At 29.6% G+C, this 14,703-nt stretch overlaps 1 protein-coding gene across 2 annotated transcripts in view; it reads right to left on the bottom strand.

Annotated features, from left to right (window-relative positions):
* The window catches only part of LOC130669361 (zinc finger protein ush), a 105,936-nt gene that overhangs the window by 43,217 nt on the left and 48,016 nt on the right, over positions 1 to 14,703 (bottom strand). Inside the window, exon 1 of one of the 2 annotated variants that reach the window (XM_057472200.1) lies at positions 1,967 to 2,459. The exons of the other annotated variant lie outside the window; for it this stretch is intronic. Coding sequence (XP_057328183.1) covers positions 1,967 to 2,018 — 52 coding nt within the window. The 5' untranslated portion in view covers positions 2,019 to 2,459. Of the gene's footprint in view, positions 1 to 1,966; positions 2,460 to 14,703 lie in introns of those variants that run through there. 2 annotated transcript variants of the gene reach the window in all.

A 14,703-nucleotide genomic window follows, 5' to 3' on the forward strand; every position in this document is an offset into this window, starting at 1 on the left:
CGTTGCACAATTATCTTATTGGCCGATCAGACCCTCCCACGTGTTAATTTGCTTGTTGGTTAACCCGGCGTCCTCATCTCCCTACCTTTATCTTTTATTTCGTTCGCGATGCTTTTCGTGGAAGCCCTCTGGGTGTTCATATACACCCTTCTCTCTTTATATACTTTGTTTCATCTCATTTTCTCTTTCTCTTACTTTACTCCATTTTCTATATATCTATACCTATATATGCATAGATATATTTTACAATGTACATATATATGTGTTATATAGATTAGTTCTGTTAACTTAAAACTATGCTGAGATTTACTGATATTTACGGTTTTTCAATCGCGATAATATGAAATAACAAAAGTAAAATAAAAAATTATTTAAACTTTCAGATTTAAATAAAATTGATAAATAGTTTTACAAATAATTTCTTTTTTTCTCACAATGGATTTTTTTTGTTATTATTTTTTTTTTTGACTTGTGCTCTCTCGTGTTTCTCAAACAAAATTGCTGCGAGTAGATTGATGGTTTGATATAACTTGGGTTATTCCTGAACTTAAAGATCTTTAGATATAAATATATATATAAATGTGGATATTCATATGTATGTGTAGATGTACTAAAAATTTTGGATAATACTTTTGATAACTTAAGATACTTATAAATGAGGTATTGTGTTTTATTGATATAGATATATATATATATTTTTTTTTTATTTAATTGTTTATAATGATAATTAATCAGTTTATGTAAAAATATTATTTACGTAATAGATGATTAAATCTATATACAAAAGTTGAGATAGGATTATAAAAATATTTTTCAGATTATTATCGTGAATAAAAGAATTCTGAGATAATCATTAATGATTTCTTTTCTTTATCTCATTCTGTATATTGTTTTTAATCTTTTACAATAATACTTGAATATAAATAAATTTCTGAGAATGATTTTTTTTTCTGATAGTGTTTTATGTTACAAAGTGCTGGGGAATATGAGTAATAAATAGTTTTCACTGATTTCATTTTTAATTCTTTTTTTACAAAATATTATTTATCAAAAAGAATTATATCGTCATTCTACGCAGGAAAAAAAAATTTCTTGGCGCAAAAAATTTTTACTTACTCCAAGAAATTTTTTGAATTATCCCGCGTTAAAATACCATATATGGGTAAAAGTATAATAAATATGGGACCATATAAGTGGCCAAAAACGATATATATTTTCTTATATCTGTACCTACATGGAAGCCATATATACAACTCATATATATAACATAGTGTTTTAATATAATTAATTATATATGTAACTTTGTAAGCTAGTACACTTATATATGTATATATATATATATATATATATATATATATATATATATATATTCTGAACACAATGTTGAATCTTATAACAGAGCGAGGAAGAGAGAAAAAAATAGATCTTATTTATTCTTACATATATGTGGAAGCTTATATGGTTCTATATATCGAAAAATATATAAAGTTAAATACACGGTACATATGTCGTACCATATTCATATATTGATGAATAATATATGTATTCTTATTTGTTTTCATATATAAATAACATTTACTTTTTCAATATTTAAGGTTTCATGTATCATCACATATATATTTATATCGGTAACATATATTTTTTAATATATGTTATTTTCATGCAAAGTGAAAACAAAAATTTTCTTGAGGCGAAAAAAAATTTATTGCGCCAAGATATTTTTTGTCTTCAATTCATAATGCAAAATATTTATTGAGCCAAGAAATCTTTTTATTCTGTGCATTAAAACAAAAAAAAAATACATATATATATTTTTGACATCAAAATTAAAAGTTTATAAATAATCTATCGGTAATCGATTGTTATCTTTGTAATTGAAAAAAATAATTGAACGACTCGTGAGTAAAAAAAAAAATTTTTCAAACGGAAAATAAAATGAAAATGAAACTCAAAAGTGATAACTCACTTATTAATGTCCTAAGATTGGTCCTCCGTTGTCTCAAAAGAAGAACACTCATTTTTAAAAAAATAAAATAAAACTGTCAATGCAAACAATACAATCCACACATTCTTAACAACAAATTCACGTCACTTTGTCATATGAGAGATGAGACTCTCTTCTCGTTTGCTTCCGTACTGGACTCCAGAGAATCTTGATCACCGGGAACCCATGGGTGGCCCACTGCCGGCTATTGTTATGAAGACGCAGCAGCCATGAGTAATCACCAAGTCGTGATCTGTTACTTATTTTTTTATTCTTTATTATTATGATTTTTTAAATTTAACTTGCAATGAAATTTTTAAAAAATAATAAAATTATGTAGATTTTATAAATATATATACCGATGTACGATAAGAATTCGAATAAAGACCCAGATTTCATTGATTTGTATCTAATCACATTTATATCAGAGCACATTAATCACTACTTTTAATTAACTTAATTTTTTTTTAAACTTTGGTCCTTAATTTTAACAAGTGTTTAAATATTTAAAAAATATTATTATATATTTTGAATTGTTAAGAAGAACAGAACACAAATAACCAGATGTTTTCTACTCGCCGGAATAACTATTACTGAAAGCAGTCCTCAACTTCCAGCGACTGCTACCTGTGTTATCACTGGTGTTGTTTTTTTTTCTCTTTCAGTATCTCCTTTCTTCCCTTTCTTCCTTATGTTTTGTCACGGTCTGTCTTGTGTCCGTGGACGTCTCAATGTTAGCTTGATAAGCCAAGCAAACATTTTCTTTAAACACTTAAAACTTGTCCTCAATCATGGCCAAGGTGTTGAGACCTTGACGCAATTCTTTTACTGTACTTTCAAAAACCATTAAAAAAAATTTTAAAAAACACTGAACAAATGTATAATGACTAAAAAATAAATTAAACAACGCAATGCACTAGACAATCGAAACTGCAATTCATTGATGGCTTTACAAAGTGATAAGGACACTAATTATTTAATTGGCTTTTTAATGCTGATAAAAAAATTTTGTCAAGCACTTGGTAATATTTTGTTCAGGTAAAAATTTTTATTTATTTATTTGTTGTTTACGAAAATTGGCGAGCGATTGAGAGGGTGTATATTTATATGAACTCGAAGGATGATAAGAGTCACGAGAGAGGAAATAAAAGGATGAGAAGTAAAGGATGGGAGAAGTTGGAGTAAAAACGAGATGAAGAAGATGGAAAAGAAGAGAAGGAGGAGCTGACGTTATAGTTCAGGGTTTGTATCGTCGCGGCGTTATCGGCTTGGACTCGCTTGGACCCGGACGCTTATCGGCCTCGTTCTAGATCGGTCGAGTTGATAGTAAACTGCGGCCACCTATCCGTGCCCGCGCTTCGGGGGCCCACGCGCGCGATACGCCACCAAGTAGACGAGACAAGGATAAAATTAATGTATATATATATTTAATGCTTTTAAAATCAAACTTTGTCTTTTTTATAAATATAAATATATGTATATGTATATATACTGATACTTTTACTTAATGGTTTATCTTATTATCAGAGTAATTTATAGATTAATTTTGTAATTAGGTTTGAAATTTCAGGTATTGGGAAAGACTTTTGTATATTTTTAAAATGTAGATTGAATTTATTAATAAATTGTCTTTTTTTTCTTAATTGTGTTATGAGTTGATAGTTTTTGTTTGAATTGAAGAGAAGCTTGATGGAGTCGGTGACCGCTGGCCTCTTGGAGTTTTCAAAGAGGAGATGCTCTCCCTGGCGCCGCGTTATCTCGTTCGTCGAGATCCTCGTGGTTAAGAACATTGTAAGGGAATGCTGTGTACGTTTACTGGTTTTAAAAGAGAGATCTCGAGTGAGGAAGAGACTGAGTGATAGAGAAGATGGAAAAGAGAAGAGATAATATGAAAGTGCAACAGTAGTCTCTCTGTCCCTCGATGAGAAGAACCACTCTCAAGGGAACAAATCCAGGAATATGACCTCATTTAGTCTAGACTCATGATAAAATACACCTCTAGCCTAAATGATAAGTCGTTTTAAATATTTTACAAATTTTTTTTTAATCACTAATTTTTTTTGTTAACTTTTAAAAACTAATTAATCGTTGGTTTATCTTAAATTTTAAATAATATTTATTTTAGGTGAGACAAAAAATTTGATAAATTATTAAAAGTTAAAATTTTGTGTTAAATATCTCAGTGTATTTAATCACGACAATTATCTCACCACTGAGTAAGCAAAAAGGGGTGAAAAAGAACCACTACCATCACCACTAAACGTGTGTGTTATAGTTTTTTTTATCACATGTATGTATATATGTATATATCCAAGTTGAACGTTCGCAATTATGATTACGTCACATGGGAGCAACTCGAGCGATTAGGGTGGTAGCTTGTGCACGGTCCAGGTCATCAAAACGACCGACAAAATAAATGGACTCTTGTCCAGGGGGTTGGAAACTGCAAATGTGTATACGACACTAGAACTAGATTACGTAATACAAATGAATAACGAGCGCAAGTACCAAGAGAACTATTTCTCCATCTTAATCTTCAATTTTTTTTCTTCGTTTTAGGATCTAAAAAAAAAACAAAAAATAAGACCTATCAAGAGAGATTACAGACACTTTCTCTTCACTTTCTTACGATAGTTGGATTTTCTAGACAAGTTTTTTTTTTTTTACACGAACAAGTCTCCAAAAGCAGAAGCGACGAGTTCATTTTTCTCACTGGGTAAAATAAACTTGACTGTGACAAATTACCAGTGGTATCACGAGAATTAGAAGAAAGTTAAATTTTTTTTATCATATACAGTGAGACTAAATAATTCTTTGACTCGCAGTTAATAATTTAAAAAAAAACAATTAATTTTTTATTTAAAATATTATGAGTATACTAGTGTTATGTTATGATAAATCTCATCGTCGTCGGGTTGTCGTGATACATATTATATATATAGAGGCTGACGAACTTGGCCAAACTGAGCTGCTCCCTCTGGTGGCCTTGGCATTCTCAATAAATGGATCCACTGTGCTATGGCTACTCCCCTTATACTTCACCTCAAGTTAAATCCACACAAGCAACACACAACACCAGCACTTTTGCTGCATCGTGAATTGGCTTGAGCAATCGAGAGTCTTTCCGCCTGATAAGATAAACTCTATCGTTTGGAATAAAGACGAACCCGGTCTGTCCTTATTTTTCGCGCGCAAAAAAAAATCTGATGGTTACTCAGGCCTTCAATCTTATTATTATTATTTCTTTTTATTTAATGGCAGCAGTGGCTTCTTATAGACTTCTTAAAACTCTTTAGTTAGTTACGGAGTCTTGGATCTCTATGTCTCCTGCCGATCTTCAAGCCACTGTCACGTGGAATAGAAGTACATCCGGCCATTGGTTGAACATCGATTCGCCATTAAGCCATTAGTCCAACTCTCTCTTGAGTGTCTTCAGAGGATCCTACTGTCTTGTTCACTTTTTTTTTATTTTCTCTCTCTGATTTAGAAAAAAAATTGTAAGATAGTAGAGAAATAAGATTGATATCGATGATTAACACAAAAAAGAAAGTGGATTTTTAAATTTTAAGTTATTGATGATAATTGAAAAAGTTGTGAATGCAAACAAAAAGTAAAAAAGAAAAAAAATGAAATTTAAAGAGGTAATCGACAAGCGTCCAGGTGTTTCTTGGAGTTATATAGCACGTGTCTTATCCGTGCCCGCACTCGGATATCCGGTGTCACTAGTCTTCAAGACACTTGGGTTTACCGGAAGTCTTAAGGACAAGAGCAATTTTATAAAGATTATCTTGTCTTTTATGACAATAAAAATCATAGTAAGAAAATTAAATGTAAAAATATGAAATTTGTTTAACCTGATGACTCGCCAGAGCTTTCTAACTGACATTGGATTATAGTGAAAGCTTCAATGTGACAGTCAATTCGTCGCTAAAATTTTTAAACGACCTGTCAAAGTGACGAGTTGAGATGGGAATGGTAAAGAGTCAATTGATCCCATGAATAAAATATAAAAAATATACGAGGAAATAAAAATTCAAATATTATATTTTGACAGTTTATCTAATTCATCTTGATTTTTTTTATTCAGATCAATGTCTATTTTATACATTGAAAAAAAATTTAATCTAACAAATATTGACTTTAAATTATTTATTATAATATCTAAAGATATAATGGAATAGATTTTAAATGATAAATTTTTTTTTTTATCGTTAATGTTACAGAAGTCAACTATAAAAAAAATTTGTTTATTAATTTTGTTTAGCTAGACAGGTGTCTCACGATTGAACTCTTGAATCTACAAAGCCGGTTTTATTTAGATTTTATGTCGATCAGTTAATGAGATTCCGTGTGTCAAAACTCAAAGTGGAAATAGCCAACTTACAAATAACGTATTGGTTGATTAGATCAATAAGATAAAGGATAAAAAGTTGAGTCAAGAGTATGGAAAGAGATGAAAAATAGTTATGATGAAGAAAGAAAAGAAGAAGGTGAGTCTAGACAACATTCAGGTATATCTGTTTTTTTTTTTTAAAATCTTTTTTGTCTTTTTTTTTATCTCTTCTATCTTATAAATACTGTGTGAGAAGAGAAACGGAGAAGACGAAAAAGAGAACGCGGGTTGAGATAAAGGAAGGACTAAAGAGCAGAGATTAGTGCTAATGCATCGGGGGGATGGAGGTCCATCGTATCTCTCATATTTCAGAGTCCCGTGACACCGTCGGTTACCTGGATCCTATTTATAATCTCGCCTTTAATTTTTTTTTATTTCTTTATTACTTTTACATATGTATGACTTCCTACCCCTTTGCCAATTTATTTTTTAGCTCCCGCATAACATTTAAATGATGAAAAAATTGATTTCGGGAATTCCGAAATTTCGATCCGAGGGTTAGCTCTATAAAATACTGATTAATTTAAGATATTGATGATAAATGATCCAATTAGTGACCATCGTATGCTAATTACACTTTTGTTTATTTTTTGAGATTTAATATATTAATTAATTTTGGTTTGTTTATTTTTTTTTTAAGATCATGGGTTACTTAATTGGTTTATTATAAAAATGTAATAGTATTTGATTTTAAATGATTTTTATTTTTTTTTGTAACAACCATTCTATTAAAAATTGAAGTCTAATTAAATTGATAATTTTCTGAATAATTTCCGGTCAAAATCTAATTACTCATTTCGAATTATAAGAGCAGTTGATAAAGAAAAAATATGTTTTAATGCATTAAATCGAAAAAATTATTTTAAAAAAAATTAATTAAGATTTTGTTCCGCACGGTGCGAGGCAAAAAAAACTACTCGGATTCATCTCAAATTTCACTGTTATTCAGTACACCAGTGCCTATCGCAGGAGCTAAAAAAATTTTTTTACGTTGAATACTTCTTATATACATACAAAAAATAATGAAAAAACAGACTTTGGAATGTAAATTTCAACAACGCGCTATTTTGTCAATTTTTTATTTATATTTTTATTCTAGTTCCTGCAGGGAGAGAAAAGAATAGTAATGATTACCATTCTACGTAGTAACTAGACTAATTTATTGTAAAATGATAAACAACGCTACACTCAAAAAATTAAGTATGTTTATTATGCTAAATTTTAAATTCCAATCATCTAGAATGATTGGAACGTTTTTCAATCCAAAATTAGTTAGTGTTATAATTTTTTTTTAAATAGCATTAATAATTATTGGATGATAACTTTTGCAATAAATTTCGTAACAGTTACTATCAGGATGGTACCAATTATAATTTTTGATGGTAACTGTTACTATCTGGATTATAAATATAACTATTTAGAATAGTAATAATAATTAACTCTAGTTAACATACAGGATTGTAACAATTATTATAAATATGGTGAATATTACAATCTAAATGATTTAGACAACTATCTAGATAATATTCACTACTATCGGATTGGTGGTCAAAAATTTTACCATAACCAGATAGTAATTCATATTATTTAATTTTGTGAGTGTATGTAGTACAGGATTCATTAACATTTTTCTGGTAATGATTACTATGTTACATTGAAACAAGTAAAATGGTAAAAATCGCTAGCATGGGAATCAGGGCTATGTAGAATGCTATTACTCAGTTCTATGCTTGAATAGCTGTCATTACAGTTTAATAAATATATATAAGACAACGAAGTAAACAAACGAAGTAAATAAATTGTTCATTACTAAATATTCTAATTTTTAAAATTATTCTTTATCTTTTATCAAAAAATAATATTTCATTATGAGCAGCATTTTTATTATTTCAATAGATTAATTCAATTTCTACTTATATTTAAAGAAATTTGAGTTATTTATTTTGTCGTAACCTTGTTTGCTAAATATAAAATAAATAAAACATCGTAAATGTTGCTAGATAACATTGTAGTCATGTCCATTTACATAGTTCTCCCGTCAATGTAGAATGTTAATAATTCCTATGCTAGCATAACCAACGTTACCACGTAGAATGGGGGGGATTACTCTGTCCCGTGACTCTAGACGCTAAAAAATTCTCGTTACTGTGTAATATAGTAATGCTTACCATTCTACATAGAAATTAGAACTATTCTTTTTTCTTCATATGCGATAACTACACTCATACTACTTGAAAATTTCTTTTATTTTTTGTTTTCGGATAAGCGAAAGAGCCAAAACTTGATCCACCACCCGGGTCCGCTGTTTTGAATTGGCAACTTTCGCGCCGTTTTCAAACTAATTAAAATTTTTTTCTTAAAGAATAATATTATTTTTGTATACTTTTTTAGTAACATAATATATCTAAAAAGTTTAGATACTATTGTGTATTATTTTCATTAAAATAAAATTCCAAAAACTCATCAAATTCAAGGCTACCGGGTTCCCTTAATAAAATTTTTTTTAAAAATCATAAATATAAATTTTAATTACAAAAGTTTTTGAAAATCTTCTGTGTGTTATTTATTTTTTTTTTTTTAACTAAAAAATACAATAGTAAGCATTTTTGAAAATTTACGACGTAGAGGGGAGTGCAACAGCCAAATTGACATGCAGAATGACTTTGGAACACGTTCGAAAGCGAGTTGAGAAAGTACGATAACGTCTCTCCTCGATGTCTGCATTTTCACTCAGACATCCCTCGTGATAACGCCAAAACTTCTACACCCTCACCTAGCTTGCTTCCTCCTACTGGTTAAAATCAATGAATTCGACGTGCGATAGTGACTCGCGAACATCCGGACAAGATTCTCAAACATATATAATCCCAATTCATGTACAAGTTCTAAGTAAAAATAAATTTATGTAAAATTCATAAATATAAGTAGATGAAATTTATTTAAAAATTAGTAAATCTTTGGCTTATTAAAAGTTGTCCTATTGTTGATGGGAAAGAGCAACTGAGATGGGATTTCGCGTTGGAGCTTGATATCATCCCTTCGGGACACGTGGAAAGAAGAGGAGAGTGAGGTGTGTAAAGAGGATGAGAATTGAGGCAAAGAGAGTAGAGAGTAGAGAAGAGGAGATGCCAGTGGGCAGCTGCGGGAGGTGCGAGGAACCGCACCCACGCCCACTCGTGTGGAAAAATGATAGCGTTGCTACTGACTGAGTACCTCGAGCATGATGCTACTGTTGGTACTGGTACTGGTGCTGGTGCTAGTGTTGGAGTTTGAGCTGGAGTTGGTAGAGCTAATATATATATATATATATATAGATATATACTAGTGTGCTCTACTAGAGGGGTAACACCAACACCAGGGGTATGCTAGCTCGAGAGGGAGGCGAGATGCTCACTCGCGATTCTCTTATCACCCTCGCGCAGTTGTGTGTGCCTTTATGAAGATCTGTCAAATTCTAACCGACCACCTTTTTCTCTCTTTCAAATAAAAAATCATTTTTACCATCGTACCAGTTGAGATTTCTTATCGTCGCATTTATCACTAAAGTTATTGATATATACTCTATGATGTATTAAATCAAATAAAAATATACTCTATTTTATTTTTTCTTTTTTTTAACAAAAGAAATAAATTTATTATTTCAATTTTCATTCCTAATGAAAAATATCACAATTTTAAATTGAGATGTAAATAATCCCATTAATTATTTCAATATTTAAAAAAAATTTTAATAAATCAAAATTTGAAATTTTCATCTAAAGACTTTTGCGCAGTGATTATTATTCTTTACTTTTTCAAACAATCAAATCAGATATCGTAAAATTTATTATCAAATTTAAAAAATTTATAAGAAGGAAATAGAAAATTTCTTTTATTATAGATATCTATAAGAAAGATGGATTCTTAAAAGACGTGATAAATCGTAAAATCATCCATGAATAAGAGGGTAAACGAAAAGGATACATTTAACTTCCTCTCATCTACTTTTTCTCATCATCATCCTAACTGGCTAACAGGACTGGCTGTGCAATAGCTAAATTCAAGTCACGAATTCTATCGGAAATTAGAAGCGTGTCAACCAGTGTGCTTTTCTCGTCATTCACCCTCTTATACTAACTACATCTTTTATAAAGTAACCCTTCTAGTAACTTTATAAATATGTAATTAGAATAAAATAAAACAATTATTTAAATTCCTTCTATATCGGGAAAATATATGGGGGGGGGGACTTAAGGAAATACTGAGTTTTCGAGGACTCAAACACGCTAAAGTTTTTTTTTATTTTTTTAATAATATTTAAAGTAAATAGAAAAAATTTTCAGTTGCCGTTAAAAAAAAAAATTCGTTTTTGCGGGTAAAATGAGTTACCCCCTAAAAAGGTGAAAAAAAATTTCTAGATTATGAAGTAAATTTGATTAATTAAAATTTCTTTGTAAGTAATTTACATGAAAAAAATTAAATTTTAATTAATTATTGGATACAAATGAAGAAAAAGAATTTTTAATAGCTTTTATCATAAAACAAAAGTCATTAACATTTTTCGACCGACACTCGATTTTTGAAAAAGGTTAACAAAAGGAAATTCAAAATAATGCTCAAATATATTTACAAAAGTGATTTTTCATGATACCAGCATCTAAACTTGAAGTTTCAGTGTCTCTACAACCCGTCGAAACAAGCTAATTTCAAGCTGATGATGCAAACAACTGCTAGCGAGTTCGTAATTCAAAAATACCTTCATACAGCGGGCAGAAACATGCGTGTTTCTTCCCTTGAAAGAAACACAATTGTTTCTGCCCGGTGTCAGTTAAATTTAATGTTCATTTGCAGCCTTATTACTCTCATTTGTTTACTTGTCACTTCAGTTTACTCATTTCATTTTTTAAGTGACAGTTTTAATTAACCAAATAAAATTAATAAAAAATGAGTGAAAATAATATTTTTGTCTTATTTACTATTTAATAAGTGACTGTAAATCACATACTTCTCATTCTCTAACAGTTCTCCTTATCATCGGCTTGAAATTAACTTGTTTCTTACTGGCTGTTGACACTGAATCTTGAATTTTCGATTCAGGTAATCATGAAAAATCTAGTGTGTGACTCAGGATAAAACACGATTCCAGACTGGGGGTTATGGCAGCCAACTTCACCCTAGTTTGAATTCGTCTTGTTTCATCCCTTGTCGGAGAATATACTATTGGAATGTTTGAAAAGCATTTAAAAAAAAAATTTTGTTTATAAAGTTTTGGGGGTACCCTGTTTTGTCCTTCCCCCTTTCCCTATATTCTATATATATTTAGATTGTTAAAAATTTTTTCGATTTTCGAGGATAGTTGTCACAGAAGTTTGATAAAATTTGTTAATTTTACATGAACATCAATTTTTCACATAATTAGAGAAATTAAGGCATAATCTTTAATAAAACTACAATGTAACTATACAAGAATATATATATATATATATATGTGCTATGTGATTAATCAAGATATTGAGTTGGATTTTAATTCAAAAAATTTGAAAAATAAAGTACTAACTTTTATTAAAAAGAATCTTTAATTAGTTTTTTATAAATGTAAGTATTAAAGTCTTGATATGAAATTTTAAGTATTTGAAGATTAATTAACTTATGGACAAAAAAAAATTTTTGAAACGAAATAAAATAAAATAAAATATATTGTGATTTTACTTTTTATGGCACTTATGATATGACAATTTAAAGTAATGTTAAGATGAAGTATATAAATAAGTTAATTTATAATCATATTTATATTTTATATTTTTAACGGCATATATTAGCGATATATTTATATAAATTAAAAAAAAAGTGTAATATAACGGGAATGAGGAGAATAATAAGACAGAGAGTAGAGTGATGAGACTGAATTAAAGAGGCCGATTTGAGGTGGGGCTGTTTAAATGGGGGTAGTTGTGATTGTATATGTACAATAAGGGAATGAGAAGTTGAGGATTGACTGGATTGCTTTGAAAAGACAAAGGAAGCTTTACATCATCCCCGTTACGTTACGAATCGCAATACTTCTCAACTCTCTGGTTATAAACGCGAGAACATGGCGTATCTACATCCCAACTAGTGGTATATTCTGTCTATTCAGTATATAAATGCCTCTTTCTCTTTCTCCTTCCTCTCGATTATTACCGATACATCCACTTGGCACCTTTTCATTCGACTCGTTAATACTTGGCCACGTAGGTATACAGACAACCAGATTAGACTGCAAAGCATTTGCTACACTCGGCATCATCACCCTTTCCTCCTCATCTACTCTTTTCTCTCCCTCTCTGAACGCTACTGATATCTGTTTCATGTATTATATATGCAACAGCCTCTTCTATACGTCAATGACAATGCAACTGGCACGTTTGCATTTAACTAGTCAGTTACTCTTGATATATAATAATATCATGAATATGTATAAAAAAAATATAACATTTTATATCTCTTCTAAAACTGGATGAGGTATTTATGAATAAAAAGGAAAAAAGTAAATCGATCATTGAAACAAAAATCTTGTTGTAACATATATATTTCTCTCTAAAAGTGAATTAGTGAAATTCTCTGCGAATCGGTGGATAGTCACTATTTTCCCAGCTATGAGGACATGGAGAAAAGTTTAAAGTAAATATTCCTATGTGATTTAAAAGTATAGCTGACATTACTTCACGAGCCTAGTAATTATTACATTACATTGCAATGTAACTATTACTATGCTGTGTACGTGTTGATTTTGATATTGTTTAGCTGCATAGTAATGGTTACATTGCGATGTAATGTAATCATTACTAGGCTCACCAAGTAATGTCGGCTATGCTTTTTTAAATACATAAGAATATTTATTTGAAATTTTTCTCCGTGTATACCACTACTTCAAGCAGTGGTATACTTATAGCTGAATTTCAGTGCATATTTATTAATTCGCAATGAGTTTGACTAATTCATTTTTCGAGAGTTCGAATAAATTTATATTCAAAATATAGCTTATAATTTTTAATGTAAAAGATAATTATTTGCATGAAATAAATTTTGCCACAACGTAAAATTTTTAAAATATGTTTTCGTTAATTTACTCAGAAAAAAAAGTTTTTTGGCGCGAAAAATTTTTACTTGCCACAAGAAAATTTTTACTTGTTTCATTCTTCCAAAATTTTTCTAGTCCTAAGAAAATTTTTGTTTCCAATTCATAATGCATAATATTTCTTGCGCCCCGAAATCCTTTTTTCTGTGAACGAATAGCGACTCGTGTATTATAGAATGAGCTTTATCATAATAGAAATAATTTCATACCGCAACTTATTTCATAGTAACAGTTTGGCTCTAGGTCTCGTACAGAAATTTTGTACAACTTTGAGACAGTTTGAAAAAAAAAAAAATAATAATTAAATTATTTGAATACAATTCCGCAGTCTAGGTAATTTTATTTTACAACTATACCACAAATTCTTTCACTTATCCGTCTTTTTTATTATCTCAGCTCTCTTTAAATAAATCAGTGAATATTCACTGCAAATCAGTCCCCAGTATATCACTGATTAAATTAGTGATATACTTTTGGGACTATTTGTGCAGTAATATTCACTGATTGGAGTACTTTGTACTAATTCATTTTAAGAGAGAACTACCTGTTTTGCCACATATATAATAAAAAAATTAATTTTGTTATTATAGCAAAACTATATTGTCTGATGCAATACAATTAATGTGAGAATTTTACATTTTATGAATAAAAGAATAGATGAAAAGAAAAAACATTCAAATGTTCACAAACTTTCCATTGTCATATTTGGCCATCAAATTTTTATTAAAAAGAATTAATTAATTCCTTTTTTGTAAATATTTTAATTTGCGTAATTAATTAATTTATGATTCGTTACTTACAATAATAAAATTATTTAGTTAATTGCATTTTAATATTAGCAAAAAAAAAAAACTGTAGTCAATAAAAGCTAATTTAAATTTAAATTTGACAATATCAAATGTCTCGTTATTTTTTCTTGTGAATAATGTAATATATATATATATACAGACATATATTTTGTGCTTTTATTTTAACGATTCTTTTTCCTTTGCATCGTGATCGAGAAACTTGGGAGGAGGATCGATTAATCTCGATATCCAGAGAGCTTCATGGTCCAAACCACTCGACTCCTTCATTCTGCCTAAAGAAAACGAGAGGTAGATTTGCACGAGATCGAAAGATACAGCTGCAGGAGAGCACGCGCGAACAACCGATCTCACCAGTGGATGAAACAAGAAAAAAAAACAAATTTGTTTTTTTTATTTTGACTTTAAATTATGATTCACAGTT

The sequence above is a fragment of the Microplitis mediator genome, chromosome 6, assembly GCF_029852145.1.
Source record: "Microplitis mediator isolate UGA2020A chromosome 6, iyMicMedi2.1, whole genome shotgun sequence".
Classification (NCBI taxonomy): domain Eukaryota; kingdom Metazoa; phylum Arthropoda; class Insecta; order Hymenoptera; family Braconidae; genus Microplitis; species Microplitis mediator.